The sequence below is a fragment of the Bombus flavifrons genome, chromosome 14 (genome assembly GCF_040668555.2).
Source record: "Bombus flavifrons isolate JBK064 chromosome 14, iyBomFlav1_principal, whole genome shotgun sequence".
In the NCBI taxonomy this organism is placed as follows: domain Eukaryota; kingdom Metazoa; phylum Arthropoda; class Insecta; order Hymenoptera; family Apidae; genus Bombus; species Bombus flavifrons.
In genome coordinates this window covers 9,534,839-9,550,929 of record NC_138455.1, presented here as the reverse complement: position 1 = coordinate 9,550,929, position 16,091 = coordinate 9,534,839, and the positions used below count along the sequence as shown (strand labels likewise).

Sequence of the window (16,091 nt, the reverse complement as noted above, 5' to 3'; positions counted from 1 at the left end):
TGAGTCCAGAAACGAGAGATGTGCCTCTCCGCCCGGCAGCGCCATTCATTCGTACGCGTACGTTGTACGTGTGTACACGGTACACGCTTATGTGTACATATCTACGGACGCATACAGCTGGGGACAAAGATAAGTGGACAGGTAGTGGAAATAGTTGTATCAACGAGCTTTCGTTAAATACGACTTGTTTGTACGAAAATGAAAGTATATTAATTTCAATTAGCGGGAAGGAATTTCACCAGCACTCTAACGAGACACGGCTATCGTGATTGCATCGATGAAATTTCAAACGTATCTGAAAATATACATAGACGTTGCAACATACTTATCGCAGGCATACACTTCTCAAGGATCACCGAACCGTCCGAGTCTTGTAACTTCCATATACGTTTTTTAATTATGACTCGTTTTTATTCCATTTCTATTAGGTTGTCCGAAAAGTAGCTTTCTTTCGCAAACATGTTTTTGACAACAGTGCACCTTCACACAAACGTGAAAGCAAGTCTGTGAAATGTGGCCGTGTTTATCTCGACAGAAGAAAATGGATCGTACGTAATTCGACAAAATAATATCAAGCAAAATGATCTTGCGCATCTATCGTTCCCACCACCAAAACTCATTAGTTAATTACTTGACACGACGAATCAGATCCGCAGACTAAAAAGACAATACCCTTCAGATTTAAGCATTAGATTCAACTAGAATCAAACATACTATGAACTCTTACAATCCAAGTTACAGTACCACGCCAAAATAATTTACTTATAATTCTCAATGAGAATTGATTGTAAAAAGTCTACCAAATAAAACAAAAATCTATCGTTCCCTTATAAAACGAAAGAATCTTCTCGAACAAACGAATACTTCGTTATGAACTAATTCTCCGGTACCTGCGCTCTTATTTTTCTTCCCGACTGTATTCGGTTAGCAACTAAGTGATTGTAAATTTTATCAATACCACCTAACGACAAAATTCACAATCATTTAATTGCCAACCCAATATATCAGCGTATATTATATATGAGGACGTTTGAACAGGCAGAAATAATGTTGTAAGAAGCGAACCCTATCGATGAGAGGACGGTACATATTTTTGTGCGATGGACAGAGCCAGTAGCAATTAACCGGTGCTCCTTAACGAGAGCTTCCGGCTCGATTAACAAGAAATCATGAGAGTTTCGGCGACGCCTTTTTAAGTGGCTGTCGCGCTTGTCGCGTCGTTAATAAGTCGACAAAGTACTGTCTCGTGATACCAAGCGGAGGAAGGGCTGTAGGGGGATGTATACGTGTAACTGGAAACCTGAGAAATTGGGTTTCGTTCGATGAGTCAGACCGTATTTACGGTTAATCAATTTCAGATGCGAGGGACTCTTAATTGCCATATTTATTCGCAGTTATAATCGCAGCTACGTAACGCATAAAATGTTCCCAACGTTGCTGCGAGGAATTAAATTCTCCGTATAACCACGTCTTTATCGAGAGAGTTGTTGCGATCGAATACTAAACTGTGAACGAAGAAAATTGTGCAATAACGAAAGGAAATTTCATCTAATTAGCTGTTTTTTACTTTATCGACGAGTTTATTCAGCTGGAGAAAGGATATGTCTTTAATCGGAGCGTATACGTTCAAATCTAACGTCTCTTCTTGGTCAGCTTTCAAAAATTCGATAAAATTCTCACGATTATTCGCTAAATGAGACGAATTTCAAATTTTGTTTAAATTCCACATGGTAGTTTAGATTTAATTTTAAGCTGAGAAGATTAATTTTAAGAAGAGCAAGATTACGAGCAACGTGCTCGGTTAAAAACAATAAATTTCAAACGATTATCGTTGATAACGAAACGATGGCGAATATCTTAATAAGAAATTCAGGGGTGAGATTTCACCTTTCGTAATTTGTGTAAAATTATGATTCTTATTTTCCTCCGCATCTCTCATTTTTAAACCAAGTGGGCATGTTTGTACATTGATCTCGATTGAAAAATGCGTTATTGTCACTATGGAAGAAATTATACGTAAGGAATTTATAATGGCTGCTGTTGGACTACATTCGGAACACGGTCTGCAAGCAATCGAAGTCACGAGAGAACGATAAATGCCGTCGCAAATTACGAAGAAATTAAATGGACGAAACGCACATGTAACGCAGCGTGAAACGCGACATGTGCATACGAATTTCGTTCGGTCATCGTCGACGACTTCCTTAAAGGGTCTCTCGTCTCAATTTCGAAAGAAATTATGAGAACCGTGAGTCAGCTCTGCTGGAATTTCAGGATAAGGAACGGCCGCGTCTATCAAATATACCTGCGGACATATCCGGCGTAGGTGGTCCTCGGTTACATTTCTCAAAGCTGCGTCACGGTCAACGTTAAACGGCAAAATCCATCCTAATCTCCTTGCCACGTCGAATAACCAAAAAGGATTCCTCAGATTTCCTATCCTGATTCTTCCTTTTTAATGGCTACGTAGCTACGTATTCAGAATATTTTTACACAAGAGATCTACAGAGCTACACGAAACACGTAACGGTAATGGCATAAACTAGTAAAGGATATATCCCACTGACGCACACGGTGCGTCCGTATAAATGGTTACTAGACGCAATTGTTGCGATTTTGGCTTCAAAGATCGAGTCACAAAGCGACTAAAAATTGTTATTATCCAAACTAAAGATATCTTCTACGAAAGAGATATACGCGGGTATAGTACGAGTGAAAAGATACGCAATATCAAACGTGAATAAATTCTTGACAATTTGAACTAGCCAAATGACAACAATTTAGACTGATTTTGCGAGTCTTGCTTGTTTGTATTCGACACTATCACAGAATTGGATTACTCTATACCTGTTTGATGAATAAAAATAATAAATAACCGTTACTAAAATGAAATGAAATTAATACTTCTCTTACATTTTCAATACTAAACAGATTATGTATTAGACGAGCGAAACTGTGGAGTACTTAACAGTGATATACTAGTGTTCCCGAAATAATAAACCTAAAATGAAAGATTCAGATTTATAGACTTACAGCGTTAAACGGTACATTTGCAGGTAGAAAGTAGCCGAGAAGCGATTTTCTTGGAGTAATTTAGTCTGGTCGAAAAGGAACTGCCTGGAGATCGTTTCCTTTTATTCCTACACTACCAGCAATTTATACCGGTCATTGTTTGCCCGTGGGTGGAAAGAAGAAAGACGAAGATGAGAGAAGACCTTTAATTTCCAGTGTCTCAGGCCCGTGCTCGACACAATGCGCCCTGTTCCTTTTCAGCTTCGGTGTCCTCCCCCTTGAGCGCAGACCAGCGGCTGCGTGCTATACGCGTGGGAAAATCGAGCACGTGCGCAATCTTCAACATAAGACCCCACAATGGACGCCTTTGGGGCCCTATCGGAGCCACTTCGTGCCCCTTCTTTCAAGACGTTAGCTAGCAGTTCTCTCCCTCTATCGATTTTAACTCCTAACGTGACACCAACTCGTTTGCAATGGCCATCCAAATGTTCCACTTTATGGATTAAATATATTTATTTATTTGTCGGTATTATTTATTTGTGTGAATTTGATCGTAAAATTCGTATATATAAGTCATTGTATAATAGTTGTATTTCACAATTTATCTTTCGTATAATTTTCGAATTTTTTGTACACATTTTAGCGTAGAATTTTTCACGCACATCTTCTGTATTCGTCCACCTTCGACATCATCTTCTGCGTGGTTTGTCAATTTTTTGCACGGGATCTTTCTGTGTTTCGAAATATTTAATTTAAAGATTCTCCGCGAAGAATCGATACTCATCGCTTGAAATCGATATTCTCGACATAAAATTTCTCTGACACGGCGAGAAACGTTGATCAGATGCTTGCAAATCAGCTTGAATGGATGAAACGCGTAACGATACGACACGCAAAAATTCTCAACAACCGAGCATCGGATGTCTGATATGATCAATAAGCAATTCTACCTCGCTATTATGCGATGACTCGACGCACGTGCTGAAGTCCTCAAACAACTCGTTAAAATCACATTCAGTCCGCACACTCTCGCACAATGGTAATTCGATTCATGTTTTTCATGTTATTTTACGTTTGATATTTTCTTATGAAATATCCCTGAAATTGAGAGCGCGCACATTTGCCCGTCATTCATCTGACAAAAACAAAATAATAATTCTACTTAGTACCTGTCCGAGCCTAGCAATTTATTATTTAAACATGAAACTCTCTTTCTATTCCTATTAAATTCACAACAAAGTATATATCATTTATAAAAAAAAAAACACCGCAGACGACCAAATTTTCCAAAAAATAGAATGGAATTTTGCTGTTCAAGGATGTCGAGTTCCAAGTAAACAAGGGGTATCCTGTTGCGCGATTAGTATTATTTTGATGGGGGAAAAAAATGAAGAGGTGGAAGGTCGGAGGAAGCTAGGCGATTCAGGTTTTACCGGAAGATCCTGCGGAAGCGGAGCGAGGTCGCCGTGCGTACACGGAAGTGATGACGTGTGTCGGGAGCGGGTATTGCGAGCACGTGCCATGAGGTAGCATTCAATTAAAAAAGAGGAAGGGCAGAAAAGGCCATTTAAATAGGGCGAAGTGCACACGGTGTGTGCACAAGCCGCCAGGTGAACTCGACATTCCGTGAGAATGCTCTCACTTCTCCTCCTTTTTTTCTCCTCTTGTTGTTCTTCGTGGTTACTCGGAGCGAACAGTAGGTCAGAAGGTCCGGCGTGTTTGCGTCAGGAGATGCTAACGGCACAGCATGCAAATTTTACCTCTTCTAAACACGAACAGCCCGGCAAACGAGCATGTTTCGCTCAAAAGAATTTCGACAATCCCTTTCATCCAGTGATCCTGACAAACGAATTTTAATCATTGTTTCACCCTACGGCAAAAATATCGATTCGTTTCTCTTCAAGACAAATGAATTCACGTTTTGAACGCAAAAAAGAGAACTCTGGTTTTTGTGGAACAAAGTAACCCCTCGAAGTTTACGTCCTTATGACTCTTCGAGCTGTAAAGGTAATATACAAACCTACGACCCTAACAATATGCGGTGGACCTTTACGTACACCCATTAACTTTCATCTGCAAACTTACAGTCCTCTTGGGACTCGGGTCTTATTGAACGTCGGGTTAATACACGGCGATACAATGAGAAACAGTAACGAAACGACCAGATCACGTGATAACTTGGTAATCCCAGGTAAATTCTCCAACACTTGGGTACAGGGTACTTAATACCATGACAGTAGAATAGGGTACCTATAATAAAAGTAATCCACAATAATAGTAAAGACGTTGCAGATGTATTTTCTTTGCTCGTGCAAATACAGAAGACCCGAAGAAACTTCGAACAAATGCTTAATTAGTCTCCGAAATATACGACTATGGATTTTCCTCAGCTTCGTCAAAAACATGAGATTCCATAAATATCAGCCATCTGTTACTTACTTACGTACACAAAAGCCGCTATAATTTCCTATTAAGCTCCAACTTTCACCGATTTAAATAATAAATAATACTTTGACGATCAACGACATCGAATTAGGTAACAGCGAACCACGAGGGGAGGGAAAAAAACTATCATAAGGAACAGTAACAAGTATACAATTGTTATCCGTGGGGGTAGCCCCTATGAAAACCCCTCAGATATTAGCTAACCGGAAATCGACGCGTGCGAACCGATGTCACAGGGGTTGATATTCGAGATAGAAAAGAAGGGGATCACGATTTCGTTGGCACGAGCCAAGCGACTGGCGACATATGTTCACCAACAGCTGATGTACTTGCTAATAAGTCTCTCTCTCTCTCTCTCTCTCTCTTACACGTCGTAGGAATAAATGATAACCGCGAGCATACACGGAACATGGGAAATTTCATGGCTGTGAGAAAACTTGTTAACGCCGCACGTGTTCCGTGATCCGAAACGATACGTTTTACTTCGAAAGTTTTACTCTGTACGCGTGACAATGATATATAAAGTAAAAGAATATCCTGCTCTTTATCATAAATCGACCGAGCAAATTTATTATCATTTATTCGACTAACTCAATTTTTGCAAACGTAAATATAATATAAATTAAATCGCTAATCCTAAATGTATCCATCTATAAATCAGGGTTAGTACTGCACTTCTAGAAAAATACTAGTTAAAAATGGACCTTTTCTAATACCTTTTCTATTCTATTTTTCTAGACTTTTCCCATTCACTTCGTATTTCTGCATTTTCTGCGTTTCTCTGTTTCTTTGCTTTCTAAATTAAAAAAGGAAAGAACACCATCGTTCTCGATAAAAAGAAAGTAAGTTGAAAATGGACAATTTTGTCTGTAGTTGGACGAAAGTATCGCACGAAATACGCCAAATATGGAAATATTGGAAACGTCGCGGTCACTTTCTATTAGCAAAACGTAATCTAGTCATCGTATGTATTCTTACGAGGATAAATTAAACATACGGACATAAAAGATAGGTTACATCGTGAGTATATTGATTGCACTTGCGTACTCTGTTACGCTTAATATGTATATATGCAGTTGGATGACTGACGTAAGTCCTACACGAGTTCAGCACGTGCGGTCATCGTCTAGAAGCTATTGTATAATGCGCGTAATCCTCCACGTGGATTAATCGAGACGTTGAATTAACTTTGTATTATTCGCCGACGCAGTTGGAACTTCTCTACCCACCCGGATCGAGCAAAAACAACGAACAATGAACTATGAACGGCACGTGAGAGGAAGCTGACTTGAAATCGAGTCGGCACGTGGCCGTATTAAGTATGTTTCACCGATTGGCATCGTTTTAATGGACTGTTGTCGTTGATCGCGATAATCCACGTGGGACAGATATCATTAACAATAGTTAATCCTACGATCCTACGATCGATAGCCGGACGTATTTTATTTTTTCATTCTTTTTTTTAATAAATGTTCCAACAGATTTCACGTTAATTAGAAAATTCACTTTCAAGCGTATGAAAAACATAAGAGAAACGACATTTCGTTATTCGGTTGGACAGCGAAAAGCGAGCATTATGTAAATCCAAAAATTCGTTTCCAGACATACAGACGCGATAAGGCTACATTTTACAAAGTATAATCGTCCTCGATTAGCAGCAGAGACATTAAAAACAATCGTCGATTAGAAAACGTACTTCGACGGTTCGCTAATCTCTGGCGAAATTATTTTGCATCGATGAAAAACAGGAAAAACGAAAGGTGCCGAATACGTTGAAATATAAAATGAACGGGGAAGAGCCTATTACTTAGTTCTTTCACTTTTATCCTCGCGATTAATTTCAAAACGAAACGAGAAAGTGAAAAGAGTGGCAAATGATCGCGCATGCTTCAGGTCGCAACGACTGCACTTGCGATAACGGTAGCCCCGTTTTGGAATGCGAGAAATGCGCCGCATTCATTCGTTTCGATTCGTCGGTGTCGTCTCGATTTCGTGCGACTGTCGTTTCTCGAACGTTGATCGAAACAATCCACTAGGCTTCAATAGGCGGCTACCGCTTTTCGGCGCTCGATCGCATGATCTTTTGCTCTGCTTCATTACACCGGCAATACGATCGCTATGAAACAGCCCTAAGACTTCAATCAACATTTTTCATTATCACTTTTTGCGCTCTCAGGGAAACCAATCAACGTATACTGTTACACGTGGAGATTTCATTTACCGGGTGGTTAAATTATGAATCGCAATCTTACAAACGAGATGGGTAACTTTATACAGATCGGAGGTAGTAGGGACACATCGAGTAATGATAATTTGTTTCGATCAATTTAACCGGTGCATTCGTCTTCGCTAGTTGTCGAGTCGACTTATTTAAATCGATGAATTTTTCTCGCGGATAATTAGACGATAGAAATATACAGGTGTAATTTATGCGAGTTAAAAATCGCTTCAAATTTTGAAAGATTATTTATCAACAAGCAACTCTTGCGATTAGTATTACAACAGACAAGACACGCTATCAGTATGATTTCATTACCATTAATTACCAGCTATGAATTATTTATTGTAATTCTTTACGACGACTGGAAAAAGCTTCGTCATCTTTTATCTGTCCTGTCGTTTACGACGAAAATTAATGAAACATCGTATCTCATTATATGCGCTTCGTATAAATGAAAATATGCTCCATAGAAAATTTGACGAGCCAACGAATCCGTTCTTCGCCAGCTACACTCCAATTACGAAGAATCCTCGATATCGTCGATTCGAACTACGCCAAGTGAGAATTGCGTGGCAGAGTATGGCGAAACACACGCGAAATATAAACTGTCCGTTTAAATGGAAATTCAAACGCAACTGACCATTGCTTACATACTTATATACGTAGAACCGCAAAACGTTAACCGTTGCCCGGAGCACCAGCAGCTAATTGGAATCCGCGGATGCGAGCGACAAGGGAATGAAGAAGGTAAAAGGCTGCTGGACATCCGCGGAACAAAGAATAAGAGAAAGAAGAGACCGAGGAGTTTCGCGTTATCTCGGCATCGCGTAAGTTCTACGGAGGTGCCGGCGTCGTTAGGGACACGTGCAATTGGCTGGCTGAAGGGAGTAGCGAAGAAAGAAAAAAAAGAAAAAAGAGAGGAAGCCGAGGAAGGTATGGACACGAAGACCAAGAAGAAGACGAAGAAGAAGACGAAGAAGAAGACGAAGGATGCCTCGTAAAATCGCAGTAGCAAGAAGAAGGTGGTCGGACGAGGGAGAACCGAGACAGGAGAAGAAGGATGGAAGTAACGTGCGTAATTATTCGGTGCGAACGATGTTTAAGTGCCCCACTGGCGGAGAAATAAGCGTGGTAGTTGGCAGAAAGAGCCGAGGCGAGGAGGGAAAAGATGGGAGAAAGAGGCGAAAAAGAGAATAATTGAAGGAATGGCCACGCAAACCGAGAAGGATAGAGAAAGATTGGAGGGGGGTACGAAGTGTATAATTCAGCAAAAGCCTGGACGAAATTAGTATCTGGAAGTGCTTGCAGCAAGCGGCAGGATGTACACGTGAGGCACGCCGAGTTATTCATTCCGGACGATGACTATCCAAAGCGAAGGACGATTTTACGATCGTCTTCGCGAAATTAAACCTCGGCCCGAACAAATCCACCCGAGGGCTACTTTCGACCAATTTTCGACGGCGATCAATTGGCCAAACTGAAAATCTGTAATCTTTTCGTTCGTGCGCGGCTTTAAATCGAGCGGTATACATAGGTAGATACGTTGACGCATGAAAATCACTTCTCCGAGCGTGGCGTCGCGTGTAATTGCACCGCCGACAGAGAAATTCTCGAGATCGATAAACGAAAGATTGTTCCGAGAATCGAAGAATGGCACGCACATTCGTAACTCGTTTGTATAATTTTCAAATAATCTTACGGAAAGGGATTCGGACTTTGCAACTGTGATCATTCGGTGAAATACTGAAACTAACGATATACACAGCCTTAGGCTTATGGTCGATAGCGGGCAATTAAAAAATGCTGCGTAAGTAGAAAATCGTTACACTGCAGAAATTAGATCATTTTGTCCACATCATATCATTTATATAAACGCGGAAAAACATTTGTCGTTGAAAATTGCCTGTAGTCTCGATCGATCAATGGAATATTCGCTTAGACAGATGAATTTCTCACGCTTTTCTATTATCCGCCAATTCAATTTGTTCCGACGTGATAGGATATCACGAGATTTATTCGTGTACTGAGAACAAAACTGATCGCTCTTCTTCTCTTTCATGTCAAGCGTTTAATATCAAGAAACGATAATGACTTTGTAAGCATATCGTTAAAAACACATTTTCAGTGGTTGCGGTTCCTGCAAACGAAAAACGGAAAAAAACAACCAGAGTACCGTTCCTTTGCAAGTGTTCTTCGAATAATGATTGCACGAGGAAAAATACGGTTACGGTTTCCTAAATAAGTGAATATAAATTAAACATGACATCGTAAGCTTCTTTCAGCAACGAAGAAACCGTAATATAAGAGTACCGTCCAACATAAATTATTCGACCCTTACGATTCTCTTAGACAAATTCAAAATTAAATCATCAGCCATCTGAAACCATATTTCCAACAAGAATCGTACAATGACGAACAAGATGCGTTAAATTCTCGTCGATCGAAGAAACTAGAAGGTAAATGTGCGTATCGTTAAAACTACACGTTCGACCGCTTCCAGAGACAAAAGGAACCTAAATAATCATGGTACCTGTAAAAGTACGCCTGGAACAACGATCAGACGTTAGGGTATACGTCTTAAGGAAGGCCTAGACGACCGCTTCCGGAGACAAAAAGAACCTAAATAATCATGGTACCTGTAAAAGTACGCCTGGAACAAGGATCAGACGTTAAGGTATACGTCTTAAAGAAGGCCTATACGACCGCGCTAATTGTCGCATTCGGTAATACGGTCGGCGGCCAACGAAGACTCTGTGCTGCGCCCACGCGACACTCGTAATAAACGATTCATCACATCCTTTTCATAACGCTGAGTTTTATCGCGCAACGTTTGTGTCCGCATCCGCGGCGTGTCTCTCACGCGACACCGGAGTTAATACGCAGCAGAAAATGATTGATCAATTGGCGGAGAGGAAACGATGAGCGCGAGCGCGACCGGCTACTGTGCTATGATTTCGCGGTGACTTGGTAGCATAGACGCACGTACCGTGATTCAGTAACGTGTAACTAGTGGGATTGCGATCGGGAGGACGCCGGACTTGTGCCCAGCACGCTCCTCCAGGCTGCTCCTCTTCGACGAGGATAAAACTATCGACCGGTGAGAAGGTACGACGAGGATGAGATTGCGATAAGAAGACGTAGCACGAGTTGTATACCCTCCTCGGGGCACTAGAATGGAAAAAGGAGGAAGACTAGGTAGAACGAGAAGGGGTCTCGCTCTCTTTCTCTTTTTCTCTTCAGCTGTATAGTTTACTCTTGCGGGAGAGACGAAGAGGACGTGGATACTGGGTCCTTCCGTATGAGCGCACGTTCGTGAAACAGCAAGCCGAAAGGAGTTAGGAGAGAAAGAGAAGAGAATGTTAAGCCGTGCATACCGTGGCACGACTACCCGAGGAGTATCAGAAGAGGTAGGAAATACGGGCTCGAACGGTAGGTGCAACGAGGACAAAGAAACGGTGACGATGGCTTGGTGTGGGCGCGTGTCTGGCAGCTGCCGCTTACAGGTGGTGTGCTTGCTTGGGAACCAACCTCTACGGACCGTTCCCACGGAAGGCCTGTCCCCCACTAGGGACCCTGACAGCAGCCCCTCGCCCCACCCTGCCGATGGGTCCTTGACTATATAAGCTACAGCCTCGCCCGACCAGCCACCACAGTCACTGTGATCGTTCACGAAGTTCGAACGGGAGACGCGTCGGAGATACCAGTTTTTCGATACCTTTCCCGTAGAATCGACCGAATAATCAGTTACTGAAAAACTCGTTGTGTGACATCAGAGATAATAATTAGTTGGACAAAAAGTGTGATATCGCGATAAGCGAATCGTAATCAGTGCGACGTTAGTTAATCGGTGTGTGAAGCAACCCCCCGACGAAAGGATTAATCATGCAGATGCACGAGCAGATTATGATGGTTGATGGACAGGAGCAACCGATCTCCAGGACTTATCAATACAGAAAGGTAAGCGTCCTTAGGTTTTCGTCCAACGCCTGTTCTATCTACTCAAATAGTTTTCTATTCTATTGGAATATCATTGGAACTAGAATACAGTTAAACTAGAGTCGAGTAACTGCAAGCCAAACGACTAATTCTTCCAATTCGAATGAAAAAATTCGCCTTTTCAAACGACCGTCTATAATGGTTCGTTCCTTTTAATTTACAGGTGATGAAACCTATGCTGGAACGCAAACGCCGAGCACGAATCAATCGGTGCTTGGACGAGCTGAAGGACCTGATGGTCACAGCGTTGGCCGGCGACGGCGAGAACGTGGCCAAGTTAGAAAAAGCCGACATTCTGGAATTGACTGTACGTCATCTTCACAAGCTCCAAAGACAACAGCGTCTTTCGGCGAATCCGGTGATCGACGCGGATCGATTCAGAGCTGGGTATACGCATTGTGCCAACGAGGTTAGCCGCTGCCTGGCCGCCACTCCGGGCGTCGACGTTGCCTTGGGGACCAAATTGATGACCCACTTGGGTCACAAGCTGAATTCCATGGACAAAACTGGCCCCCTAACGATACACGTGGCCGCGCCGCAATCTTCGCCGTCTTCGAGCAGCGAGCTCAGCTCCGACGAATACTCGATGCCCCTCACTCCGGCTTCCAGCCAACCGTCTCCAGTTAGAATCGACATCGAAGGCATCTCGCAGAATCATCAAGGTCTTCTGCAGGTTGCCAAACCCAACGAGCCGATCTGGAGACCGTGGTAAACAAGAGGACGAACGATCTCAACGGGCAAAGCCATCGTAGACTCGGTTAACCGAGTTCTCGATGGAAAGCAATCGGACCCTCGCTCACGGAGAAACGAAATTACCGTGGCTGAATCTTAAGAGGAGTCCATTATGCGAAGAACCATTATCGGTATTGCAATTTTGTCTGTGATTTGAGCGAATAATTCGCGCGCCTTCGAAGCAAGTCGTGACGGAGTGGAAATCTTTTCTTCTAAAATTAACGACGGAGAAATATCATTTCCCGTAATATGTGCAAATACAGATTCCTGAAGGAACGAGGATCGAGGAGACGAAGACGAAGAAAAGAAATAGACTTAAGACTTTCTATTTGCTCAAGACACTTTGGAGTGAGACGAGAGGGAGGATTATCGAAATATCTTCCTTTTTGTAATATCGTCTTACGGATAAATTTTGTATGTTTACTAATTGAAACGTAATGACGTGCCCGCGTTAGCGGCTAGAGCTTTAATTTACTTGAAAGTTAGAATTTTCTATTGTTTATTTCATACTTTTATCGAGAATATTTTTATTTTGTCCATTTTGGCGCGAGAACAGTCGTGCAACTCGACATGTCGATTATATATGTGTTTCCTCGCGTCGATTACGTCACAATTTCGCGTATACATCGACTTGAGAAAGATTCATTCTCGCGCTAAAAACGTTGTTATGTGTGTGTTAACTCAGCCTGCTGTATTCATTTTTGTGTTTGACAAGCATTTGGAGATTTTGATTCTCATCGATAATTATTACATATCAACACAAGAAAATAGCTGAGTAGAGAATCTTGTGATAGAGAAACGTGTACCTGTGATATTTACTCTAGATGTAAGAAAATTCTAGATCTTTAATAAATATATATTTCATTGAAAAGTTTCATACTTATTAATTCTTCCTATCCTCCCTCACCAATTAATTATTCTTCTCCTGTAATTAAACTCTTACGCGCAACTTTGCATCTTTAGATGTAGCACTTTTTTCGATCGAACAAAACAATTAATTATTGATTGTTAACTTTAATTAATATATCGTCTGCTGTTAATGCGGAAGCCACTGCATAAATTTTAATATTATTCAATATTATAGAGAAAACAATTTTTGGTTAATATACATACATTAATATACTATTGCGATTCAGTCATGCGAATGAATTAAACATTACGATAAATAGAACTAAAAACAATGAAGAATTGAGAAACTTCATAGTGTACTCACTCTAACAGCCCTCTTTGATGTCAAAGTAAAACATTACTTTCCCGCCACTCGCCTTCACCTGAAATCACGTAGTTCCTTGAGATTATAAATATAGCAAATTCTTTGTGATATAATGTTGACAACAATATATTACAATACGCGTATATTGCTAAAAATATTATTTCTATACTAATATACTCTTAACTAATATTCTTAAATTTAAATAGCAATCCCAGTTTAAACGAATTGGAATTGCAAAGGTGATTCTCAACAGTTTGAGAACCGTTAATAATTATCATATACATATTACGATATTTTGGATAAGTTAATATTACTTCAAAATTGCGTAATGTGATATGTACTCCAATCATATATTATCTATCATTATCATAATCTATAATTATCTCATATAAATCTTTCGCAATCCACTTTATTATTTATATAAGACATTAACATACGATATTTTTCAAAAAATGAACTGTATATTTGACCATTTTTTAACACAATGCTTTTACATATATAAACAGAATTAATAATAATAATAAGTCCACCACAGAATTAACATTAATGAAAAATATACGAAATAAATTGCGTATTTTCGCACGAGAAAGCAACTTCCTTCAAATACAGATATAGAATATATATAGCAAATAGTTATCATTGAACAACAAAAGAAGAACAGTCAGAACACTCTGTTTAATCAAATGTAACAATGTCACACTGCTCCGATACGCACGATCGACACATAAATCACAATCGATACGAACAAATCGTACCTCCACCTGGTTCCAGTTCTATGTTAACAATTTCCGATGAATATATTCACTAAACATTTAATGTTAATCACGAACTAAAATACAGCACTAAAATCTAATGTTTTTCAATCTACCATATTATCCGTATTGAAACACACTTTACGTGTTATAGTGTGTTACTTAATGATGCTTCGAAATGTACATGTGTGTAAAGGGTTAGGTTAGTGAAGGAAGGAAAGTACGATGCATTTCAAGCGGTACTTTAACCGAAAATATCTATATTCTTAACCACTATCGTTTTACCACAAGCGTTCGTACGTCATTTATTATTACTGTCTGTTATTAATAAATATTATTCTCTATTAAGATTATTTACCGATCTGCAATTTATTGGAGTATCATTGTCCACACATGTGCGAGCATCGAGTAAATGAGGAGATATTTCCAGGGTATATTCATATTCCGAGGAACTTGGAGGCACGATTCGGAGCACGAGACAGATACAACAATGGATAAAAGGCAGGTAAGCACAAGAAAACGGTAAACACTCTTAAAACACGATTATACTCACTTTTCCGAGAAGGAGACCGCCACTCAGCTGTAGCACGTGTTGTCATTACAAGTGCACGACCACGCTCCGCGGCCATCTTGCGGCAGTTCCTTCAAACTCTTGAGACACAAAATGTTTGAACATTAGTCAAATAAAATCTGATTATTTGAATTGAAATTTAATTGATTATTAAATTTGTGAAAAATATAAAGAAAATTAATGAATACGTAGAGAAGCGAAGAAAATGGTGTTTAGTATTTTATGCAGTATATAATGGATGATTATGGTTTCTGTATCGTTTCCACTATTACCGATGCACAAATGACATCAATCGATTTATAACGGGATTTGTATGTATGTATTTCAAGTGAGATATTATGTAAAATAATTTCGTCGAAATATAGATGATTGCAAAGTTTTTGAATGTCTTTTTTATGCAAAATACAAAATACGTAAAATATACTAACAATAATCTAATAAAAAATTAGACTATTATTTCATTATTAATTAATTATTTATTAATTAACAAATAGCTATAACGAAAATGTGCATGATATCCTGAAATAAACAATTAATCCATACATTGTATAAGAATGTTCAGCAAATTTTACTTCGATTTTATTGAAAAATGAATATTCCCGTGAATAATATTATTAACAATATTATATTAAATTTACGCCTATACATTGGAAATTGCAAGATTTGTAAAAAAGTATAGGAAATATACTATGATAATCAATAATAATCAAATTAAAAAAAGCCAAAACGAATCTTAGTGACAATGAGTAAAATGAGAAATTTCGAGACCCGTTTTAAACGCAAAATAAACGCATACCCATGATATTGTTCTTTTTCTTGTTTTTATGTAAATCGATATATCAAATTATACACAATAATAGTTTGAGTAATCAATGAATATGAATAAACGTCTTAATTTTTTTCACAGAAATACACGTGATATGTCATAAACGTAAAGTGCTCACTACTCTGAACTATACTAACCGCTTTACTTCGAGAATCGCAAGCAGAATGCATATCGATAAGTACATATATCGTTCCTACTTTGGCGCCAATTGAACGTTTCCGTTACATATTTGAAATGCAACAATAAAAACATACTCAGAAGAAACATGACTATCGTTATTTATATAATTGTTACATATAATGTAAATACATTTTTAATAATTG

At 39.5% G+C, this 16,091-nt stretch overlaps 1 protein-coding gene and 1 long non-coding RNA gene across 2 annotated transcripts in view; one reads left to right on the top strand and one right to left on the bottom strand.

Annotated features, from left to right (window-relative positions):
- Positions 1 to 15,829, bottom strand: part of LOC138187075 (uncharacterized) — a 163,092-nt gene extending 147,263 nt beyond the window's left edge. Inside the window, exons 1-3 of the long non-coding RNA XR_011175080.1 lie at positions 15,739 to 15,829; positions 14,925 to 15,022; positions 13,620 to 13,677 (exon numbers count right to left, since the gene is read on the bottom strand). This is a non-coding gene — a long non-coding RNA (uncharacterized LOC138187075). The remainder of the gene's footprint in view (positions 1 to 13,619; positions 13,678 to 14,924; positions 15,023 to 15,738) is intronic.
- On the top strand, positions 10,675 to 12,614 carry LOC138186847 (enhancer of split m7 protein). Its single transcript, XM_069127094.1, has 2 exons — positions 10,675 to 11,635; positions 11,838 to 12,614. Exons 1-2 carry the CDS (start codon positions 11,561 to 11,563, stop codon positions 12,384 to 12,386), a joined length of 624 nt encoding a protein of 207 aa, XP_068983195.1. The 5' UTR covers positions 10,675 to 11,560; the 3' UTR covers positions 12,387 to 12,614.
- Positions 15,830 to 16,091: the final 262 nt, after the last annotated feature.